Raw genomic sequence first — 9,209 nt, 5'->3', positions numbered from 1 at the left:
AGTTTGTCAAGGTTGTAGGATAAAAGTCAATACACAAAAGTCTATTGCAGTTGACCCTTGAACAATGTGGGGTTTGGGGCACCAAACCTTCTGCATAGTCAAAAATCCATATATAATTTTTGACTCCCCCAAAACTTAACTACTAATAGCCTACTTTTTGACCAGAAGCATTACCTATAATATAGTCAATTAACACGTATTTTGTATATATATTATATACTATATTCTTACAATAAAGAAGCTAGAGAAAAAAATGGTTTTAAGAAAATCATAGGGAAGAGAAAATACATTTGCAGTACTGTGCTGCAATTAAAAATTTTTAAAAATTTTAAAAAATCAAAGAAGATCAAAATGAATGGCAAGATATAGTGTATTAGGGATTGATGGATTCAATATAATTAACATGCCAATCATCCATAAATTGATCAATAGATTTAATGCAATTCTGATAGAAATTCCAGTACAATATTTTTGTAGATATAGGCAACTAATTCTAAAAGTTGTATGGAGTGCAAAATGAACTAAATCTTTGAAATAATTTTGAAAAAGAAAAACAAAGTTGGAGGATTCACGCTACCAGATTTTTAATTATTATAAAGCTATAGTAATCAAGGGTATGGTATTATCAAAGAGATAGACACATAGATCAGAATAATAGGCTAGAGAGTTTGGAAATAGACCCACAGAAATATGGCCAATTCATTTTTTTTTAAAGATGAAAAGGCAGGGGGCCTGGGTGGCTCAGTCAGTTAAGCGTCTGCCTTTGGCTCAGGTCATGATCCCGGAGTCCCAGGATTGAGTCCTGGGATCGAGCACCACATTGGGCTCCCTGCTCAGTGGGGAGTCTGGTTCTCCCTCTCCCTCTGCTCATGCTCTCTCTCTCTCATTCACTCTCTCTCTCAAATAAATACACAAAATCTTAAAAAAAAAGATGAAAAGGCAATTTAATGGAAACAAACTATGATAGCTGCAGAAAAATACTACTCAGCAATAAAATGAAATGAACAATGGAGACATGCAATAACACGGATGAATCTCAAAGGCATTACACTGAATGAAAGGTATGTAAAAGTTTATATACTTTATGATTCCATTTATATTACACTCTGTAAAAGTCAAAACTATTTTGATGGATAATAAATTAGTTGTTGCTACAGGTTAGGGATGTAGACAAGTTGTGAGTACAGCCTGAGGAAGTTTTATGGAATGATGGAACTATTCTGCATTGTGATTTTGGTGTTAGTTTCACAAATCTATACATGTATTAAAATTCATAAAGCTATATGCCAAAACAAGAGTCAATTTTACTGTATATTGTTTTTAAAAAAGAACTCCATGAAATAGACAACAAATAATTGAGCAAATAAACAAAGCCAAAAGTTGATTCTTTGAAAAATTAGTAAAATTGATGAATTAGAAGCAAACTGATAAAGAAAAGCAAACCAAAAATTACCAATTTTAGGAATGAAAGAGGGGACATCACTACTAATCCAATAGACATTAAAAGGATATTAAAGAAGTAGTATGAACAACTTTATGCCAATAAATTTGACAACCTACATGAATTAGAGAAATTTCTTGAGGGACACAAACAACTTCCTCTTACATCTCATTGACTAGAACTGAATCACATGGCCATTCCTAGCGGTCAGGGAGGCAAAGTGAGTATCTGGCAAAGAGAAACAAAATGGTCATGGAGGGCTTAGGTTCAATCACAGCTTACTCTCTGTGGCTGGGCACAGGGTTGCCCCCTCCAATCAAAAAAATCGGGAATATATTAGAAGTAATGGCGAGTACTTTTTTTTTAAAAGATGTATTTGAGAGAGAATGAATGAACGTGCACACCAGCGAGCAGGGGGAGGGGTGGAGGGAGAGGGAGACAAGCCGACTTCCTGCTGAGCGGGCAGCCAAGAGAAGGGCTCCATCCCAGGACCCTGAGATCAAGACCTGAGCTGAAATCAAGGGTGAATGCTTAGCTGACTGAGCCACCCAGGTGCCTGGAGAGTGTTTTATGTAGGGAGTTAACAATGCCTGCCACAGGCTTTTAGCTACTTGCAGTCAAAAGGCTCCTAGTTCAGTGCACTTATTGGCTAAAACAGAATCTTTAACCAATGTATTTTAAATGCCCAGACAGAAATACTTCTGAACCGAGGGGAATGCCTGAGAACTTCAAAATAATTGTTACAGAAAAGCCTAGAAAAGATTATGATTATTCTTGGATGAAATCTGATTAAAACCAGGTCTGAGAGCTGTGCTTTCCTTGCAATGTGAAAAGTTTTCTTACTTTTCTTCCTCCATCTTTGGGTGCCTCTCTTCCCCTTCAGCACACTTCCTCATGGCATTCTGTTTTTCTTTTACTGGAGTACTTCTCCACTGCCTTATAAATACTTGTTTTGTTTGTTTGTTTGTTTGTTCATCTCCTAAACAAGACAGTAATGTTAAAAGAAGGAATCATGACTTCACTGTAGTCATGTCTAGGTCTCTGGAACCCAGGTAGTATCTACCTGGTTTTTGTTTTTGTTTTTTTCCATTATGTAATGAATGAGATGCTTTCAAAGCAAGGTCAAAAGATTTAGCTGGTAAAGAAACAATGAGCCTTTTTTAGATTTAGACAGATCAGTACCTACATAGACAGTGAAACCAAGAGTAGCCAAAAGGTGCCAGCTATTGTCTCACACTAAAATGATAACACCAAAACAAAAGGAGTCAGATGACTTCAACTTGAGATGTGGAATGGCTTGTTGCTAAGGGGCTAATGCTGTGCTGTGTCAGGTGAAGCAGACAGCCTCATCACAACCCAGGAAGAAATGAAGAACCGCAGCCTCCTCGGAAGACAGGGACAGGAGTGGTAAATGGCCTTATTGCAGCTCCTCACAAGCCTCTCATGCTCTCACATTCTGGGAGGATCACAAGGTGTTCTGCCAAGACCCAAAGCAGCTGCAGTTCAAGCCTCTCCTACATGACCTGTGTAGGTTGTGCAATGTTGTCCGGCACTGGTGTGGAACTAGCTATTCCTCACCCTCAGGTTGCTCAGAGGAACACGATGCTCTTTCTTGACTGTAATTTTAAGATGGCAACAGGGGCCACCATCCAAGAAAGAGCCCACGTAATGGGGCTCAGAAAGATGGTATTTCAAAGTGGGTGCTGTGGGTCCCCGCCCTCAAAAGAATAGAGAGGGAAACCTCATTGTGGTTTCCATTTACTCTCTTAGAATTAAGAATAAGAAAACGAATCCCAGAGAGTTTTGTAAAATTTTGCAACTTTCAAAGTCCCCAAGTATTTGTTTGATATTATTTTTTTTTGTTTTCTAACAGATGTAAAAACTCAAAGCAAAACAAAACAAAACAAAACAAAAATGCCTTGAGCTAGCCTTTAGGGTCACAAAAGAGGGAAAAGTTCGGAAGAGCAGCCAAGCAGTTTGGTGGCAGTAGCCAAGTAGGAGAGTGAAATGGCTGGATTTTGTAGCCTCCTAAATGAGGAAAGAGAGAAGAGGCACCAGAGTTAGCAGGAGTTCTGGGGAGCCAAAGTTCTGGTCAGATGGTAAATTAGTTCTATATCATCAGCAGCTTGCTCACTAGCTCTCTCATTCACAAATCCAGCAGAGGCTGGGAGCACTTTATGAAGCCCTGAATGAAGCAGAAAGCTGAAGCCTGAGGATCTTGAAAAGCTTCTGGAAGGCTGGACCTGCACTTCTAACATAGACCTTAAACAACAGGGCTCTTTTGTGTGGTTTCTGATGCCCGACATGTGACCTAGCAAAAGGGGCAGTGTGACAAGCCCACCATTCATTCATTTATTCAACAAATATTTATTGAGTTCTCTATGTACCAGGCAGTCAGCATCCTAGGACTAGGTGGGGATACTGTGGTGTACAAGACAAACAAGGTCCTTGACCTTATGGGACTTAGAGACAAAAGAAAAAAAAAAAAAGCACAGAAGAGGGAAATGAATAAATGAGATCACTCTCCTCTGCTATGAAGGGTGCAGAGACTTCCAGAGAGGCTAAGAATCCAGAGTCACAGTGAGCCTAAGAGCTGAGCTCAGAGTGGGGAGGCAGGGAGCAGACCACAGGGGGCTTTGCAGGCCAGTGTAAGGAGTTTTTACATCATACTTAAGGCAGTGGGGATCCTTTGAAGGCCTTTAAATAGGGGAATGAAGTGGGCTGATTTACTTTTCCAATGATAACTTCAGCGGCTGTTTTGTGGTATAAAACGTCAAGTCTGAAGTCAGAAGATGACCATGCACTTTGCGAATTCACTGAGATCACTGCCAAAGCTCTTAAGAGTCTCATCTTGTTTCCCTGACAGATAATTTGGTCAAAATAAAGCTGTGTAACATGTGTGGGAGCCAAAGGTTGGAGTCATGCTTTGGTTTCAAATCTTTTCTCCCCCTTACTAGTTATGAGCTCTAGGCAAGTTATTTACTTGTGCCTCAGTTATCTATCTTGGCTGAGAAATGGGGATAATAATAAAAGTTCTTACCATCATAGATCTGTTGTGAAAATGACAATATGGGTGGCTGGTACAATGTAGTAAGCACTTATAAATACTCGCTTTTATTATTTCTTTCAGAGGGTTACTGTGAGCTTCGTATGAGATAATGCCTGTCAGATGGCTTGTGAAACCGCAAAGACTATCTTAATGGCAGAATTCTCTTTCTTTTCCCTGTCTCTTAAGCGGAACACAGAACTCTGGGCTATCCAGGGAGGCGCGAGGCCAAGCGCAGCCTCAAAGCGGTCATTGTCGTCGCGCCGCCCCTCCCCCTCCCGGAGTGCATCTCCACGGCAACGCGGGGCTTCTCCTCTCCCCGCCTCCTGGGACCCGCAGACCGGAAGCAGTCCGCGCCGGGGGCTTCTGGGAAACGGCTTGTGAGCGGCGTTTCTGCGTCTGCTTTGGACAGCGAAGCTGCTGCGGATCCTGAGGTGGAGGTTTGCGCGAGAATGGGGGGAAGGGCGTGAGGGGGACGCTGGGCTAAGAGGCTGCGGACCTCTTGGCAGGAATCAGCGAAGAAGCTTGGCGGGGACCTTGGCTTCCCGGGAGGCGCGGAGGAGAGACCGCGGTCTCCGCGTCCAGTAGTTGCGGGGCGGATAGGTGTAGAAGGAAGGCCAGATCGGGCTTGCCGCACTACCGGGGAGTCCTCCATCTCCTGTGTCCTCCGCGACCCTCGCCCTTCCCCATCCCCCATCGGCCGGTTTTGTTCTATTTCGAGGCCTGGCGTCTCGCGGAGGGTTCTGGGACTCGTTTTGGGCGGAGGTGGAAGGGGGCGGGCCTTGCGCGGAGGCTGCCGGGGCTTGTAGTTGCGCCGGACGCGGGCGGAAGTGCCGTAGCCCGGGCGCTGTTGGGGCAGTGTGGCCTTCGGTCGTCTGAAATCAGCCGGCGGGAGTGCAGGGAAGGGGGACTGGAGGACGCCGGGGCGGGGCGGGGTTTGCAGCGGAACTCCGCGGGAGTGAGGCGAGATCACCTGGGACGCGGCTCCCCGCCCAAACGCTGTAGCGACCGCGGGCCTGCCCTCCTTGCACCTGCTTGACGGCCCACGAGCAGGCTGCTGTAAGAGAACGTGAAAGGAAGAGAAATTTCTTTTCTGTAGAATGAGTGAGCCTTTGATAAGGTAGGATCCTGGAATAGGAACCAATGAATCTGTTGGCTCCTATTGGCTAAACCCTATTTAAAAGGCCGCCACACTCCAGAGTAATTAAACCTGTCTGCGTTACTTGTCTGATAAGATAATTAGTCTTGTTAGGGTTACAGGAAGTTTTGTGAAATCTTTGGTTTTCAGATTCTGGGCCCTAATAGAACACTGAATAACTGCATGGCTCATTCCTAGTATGTGTTGTAAACAATGGCATGGGCATGACTGTGCAAATACAAGGAAAGGATCAGAAATAGCACAAAGTTTCTCTGAAGGTAGAAGCTGGGAAAACTGAGTCATCCAGTGTGAGATGATGACTCGGCCTCTGCAAGAAGTTAAGGTGTTATGCTAGTGCCTTTCTTCGTTGAATTTGCCGTGATTAATGCCGGTCATTATAGATTTAAATGTAGTTATTGTGTAGTGGGTGACTGGATAGTGTTTGCATTGCATAGCACCTAGTGGTTAGGTTTTTTTCAGTATTAATCTGTTACTGAGCAAGTGGATATTTTTTCATATATATTTTAAGTCCAGGGAGTTGGTTTTTTTTTTTTTTTAAGATTTTATTTATTTATTTCACAGAGAGACCCCGCGCGAGAGAGGGAACACAAGCAGGGGGAGTGGGAGAGGGAGAAGCAGGCTTCATGCTGAGCTGAGAGCCGGACGTGGGGTTGGATCCCAGGACCCTGGGATCATGACCTGAGCTGAAGGCAGAGGCTTAATGACTGAGCCACCCAAGTGCCCGAAGTCCAGGGAGTTCTTAAGCATTTAAAAGATCGTTCTTAACTCCTAAAAAACATAACTCCTAAAAAGGCTTTTGTTAAAAATTTTTAAACAGATAACAGAAAAGCAGTCCCTACTTTTAAGACCTATGTGGGTCAAGGACCAGCAGTCCTAAGTTTCAAATAATGTGTTCCAGGGTCAAATGCATTTAGAAAACACTGAGTTGGACAGGTTCTTATTTGGACTCTAAATTTTAATTACTGAAATAAGATTTGTTGACCTAGTAGGTCATATATTGGCCAGCTTTTTTTTCTAAAGGGCCAGATTGGAAATACTAGGTTTTTCAGACCATATTGTGTCTGTTGAAACGACTCAACTCTGCCATTGTAGCATGAACTGTGAACGAATAAAATTATTTATGGACTCAGACATTTTTAATTTCTTACCATTTTCACATGTCATGAAGTATTCTTGTGATTTTTTGCAACCATGTAAAAGTGAAAACTATTCTTAGTACAAGCATTGTACAGAAATGGGCAGCAAGCCAGATTTGGCTGTGAGCTGTAGTTTGCCAACTTCTGCTGTAGGTTATTGATTGGAATTTTTAATCCGGTAAAAAAACAAGTATCTTTTACTTCCTTTATCAGTATATGTTCAAATTCTTAGGATATTTGGTTACTTAGGTTTGTTTGTTTTAATTTCTTGTCCCTCAGGAGTGCCTGTGAAGAAAACAGAGTATTTCCCTGAGGCCTGTATCCTGCCTTGATTGACTTTTCTTGGAAGTATTATAAATCAGGATGTCTGCACAGTCCGTGGAAGAAGATTCAATACTTATAATTCCAACTCCAGATGAAGAGGAAAAAATTCTGAGAGTGAAGTTGGAGGAAGATCCTGATGGTGAAGAGGGATCAAGCATCCCTTGGAACCATCTTCCTGATCCAGAGGTTTTCCGACAGCGATTCAGGCAGTTTGGATACCAGGATTCACCTGGGCCCCGTGAAGCTGTGAGTCAGCTTCGAGAACTTTGCCGTCTATGGCTCAGGCCAGAGACACACACAAAAGAACAAATTTTGGAGCTGGTAGTGCTGGAGCAGTTTGTTGCCATCCTACCCAAGGAATTGCAGACTTGGGTTCGAGAGCATCATCCAGAGAATGGAGAGGAGGCAGTGACAGTGCTGGAGGATTTAGAGAGTGAGCTCGATGACCCTGGACAGCCGGTGAGTCTGGTCGTGTCACTCTCCTGGGTCAGAAGCACTGGCATAGCAGTAGGCAAAGCTGCTGAGTTAATTCTGCTCAACTAAATTAGAATTATATTTATCCCCGCCCCCCCCACACACACTGTTCCCCTCCAGCTATGCTTTGTCATACAGGCCCTTGCAGTATGTGTGTTGTTATGGTTTCTTTTGTGTGTTTTTAGTTCTGAATCTTAATCATATTTCTTCTTACCTGAATCAGACTTCATTTTTTTCCAGGTGTCTCTCCGTCGACGAAAACGGGAAGTTCTGGTAGAGGAGATAGTTTCTCAAGAAGAAGCTCAGGGATTACCAAATTCTGAGCTTGATGCTGTGGAGAACCAGCTCAAGTGGGCATCCTGGGAGCTCCATTCCCTAAGGCACTGTGGTGAGGACCAAAACTCCCAAGTGGGCTAGAGGGTGAAAGAGAGTGTGGGCCATTTGTCTAGAACTCTTTGCTTGTTCCCACTAGGGAGTAGGGAATAATCACCTTAACCTGATTTTGTAGACCTAGACACACTGTAGGATCTTGATTCTTTTAACAGTTGGTTTGCAGACCTCAGGTCTTTTATTCTTAGATATTAACATCATCAGCCTTTTCTTCCCTTTACCTCTTGAAGACCTGCCCATTTCAGACTGGCATTTGCCTTATTTTGAGCCAGCACCTGCTTGTCGATTAGGTCCCTTATTTTTTTTATTTAAGATTTTATTTATTTATTAGAGCATGACAGCGGGGTGGAGAGGGAGAAGGAGGCTCCCTGCTGAGCAGTGAGTCAGATGCAGGGCTTGATCCCAGGACTCTGGGATCATGACATGAACCCAAGGCAGACACTTAACCAACTGAGCCACCCAGTTGTCCCTAAGTCCCTTATTTTGCATGCAGTATTCTCTGTCATCTGTTTCATATCCTTTCAGTCTCCTGCCTAATCCTCTTGGCACAATAAGCTTACCTGAAGCCTCTTCAAATTCATTCTTCTTGTTGCTGACCACTGAAGTCTGGTTATTTTTGTTTTTTTCTGCAACATAAAGTCTTTTTTTTCTTTTTTTCTTTTTTTTTTTATAACCTAAGTTTTTTTTTTTTTTAAGATTTTATTTATTTATTTGACAGAGACACAGTGAGAGAGGGAACACAAGCAGGGGGAGTGGGAGAGGGAGAAGCAGGCTTCCCGCCGAGCAGGGAGCCCAATGCGGGGCTTGATCCCAGGACCCTGGGATCATGACCTGAGCTGAAGGCAGACGCTTAATGACTGAGCCACCCAGGCGCCCCAAAGTCTTTTTTTTCTAAGAAGCATCTTTTGTAGAAATGATATTTGGATAAAAATATGCTTTAAGTACAGAAAAATAAAAAGCTCGTGATTGTAAGTCGTTTAAACTAGTCTTTCCCAGTATATTGGCAGTTGACACCATATATTTAGTATACTTTGATACAACCCAGTATATTCCTAAACCTGCTGGGTTCTTGTTCATATTTGTTTGAGACTGCTTCGGGAATCTTCCTTGAGGTAGTTGTAGATATTGCTGGTATGTGCCACAGATGGGGTCTCATCAGGTTTTCTTCCCATCTGAGGGGACAGTGTAGGGAACCAGAACTGGTGGGGTGGGGCTGAGGTCTTCTGAAAGCCTGTAGTT

At 43.1% G+C, this 9,209-nt stretch overlaps 1 protein-coding gene across 2 annotated transcripts in view; it reads left to right on the top strand.

The window, feature by feature from the left end:
• Positions 1-4,586: 4,586 nt before the first annotated feature.
• ZNF24 (zinc finger protein 24) overlaps positions 4,587-9,209 on the top strand; it is a 58,672-nt gene continuing 54,049 nt past the window's right edge. The window contains exons 1-3 of one of the 2 annotated variants that reach the window (XM_027577165.2): positions 4,587-4,927; positions 7,062-7,565; positions 7,821-7,968. In XM_027577165.2, coding sequence (XP_027432966.1) covers positions 7,146-7,565; positions 7,821-7,968 — 568 coding nt within the window. In that variant the 5' untranslated portion in view covers positions 4,587-4,927; positions 7,062-7,145. The remainder of the gene's footprint in view (positions 4,928-7,061; positions 7,566-7,820; positions 7,969-9,209) is intronic. The other variant, XM_027577164.2, reaches the window with a different exon arrangement.

Source organism: Zalophus californianus, chromosome 14 (genome assembly GCF_009762305.2).
Source record: "Zalophus californianus isolate mZalCal1 chromosome 14, mZalCal1.pri.v2, whole genome shotgun sequence".
In the NCBI taxonomy this organism is placed as follows: Eukaryota; Metazoa; Chordata; class Mammalia; order Carnivora; family Otariidae; genus Zalophus; species Zalophus californianus.
Note: the sequence above shows the minus strand (reverse complement) of the source record. Positions and strands in the feature narration are given on the sequence as shown.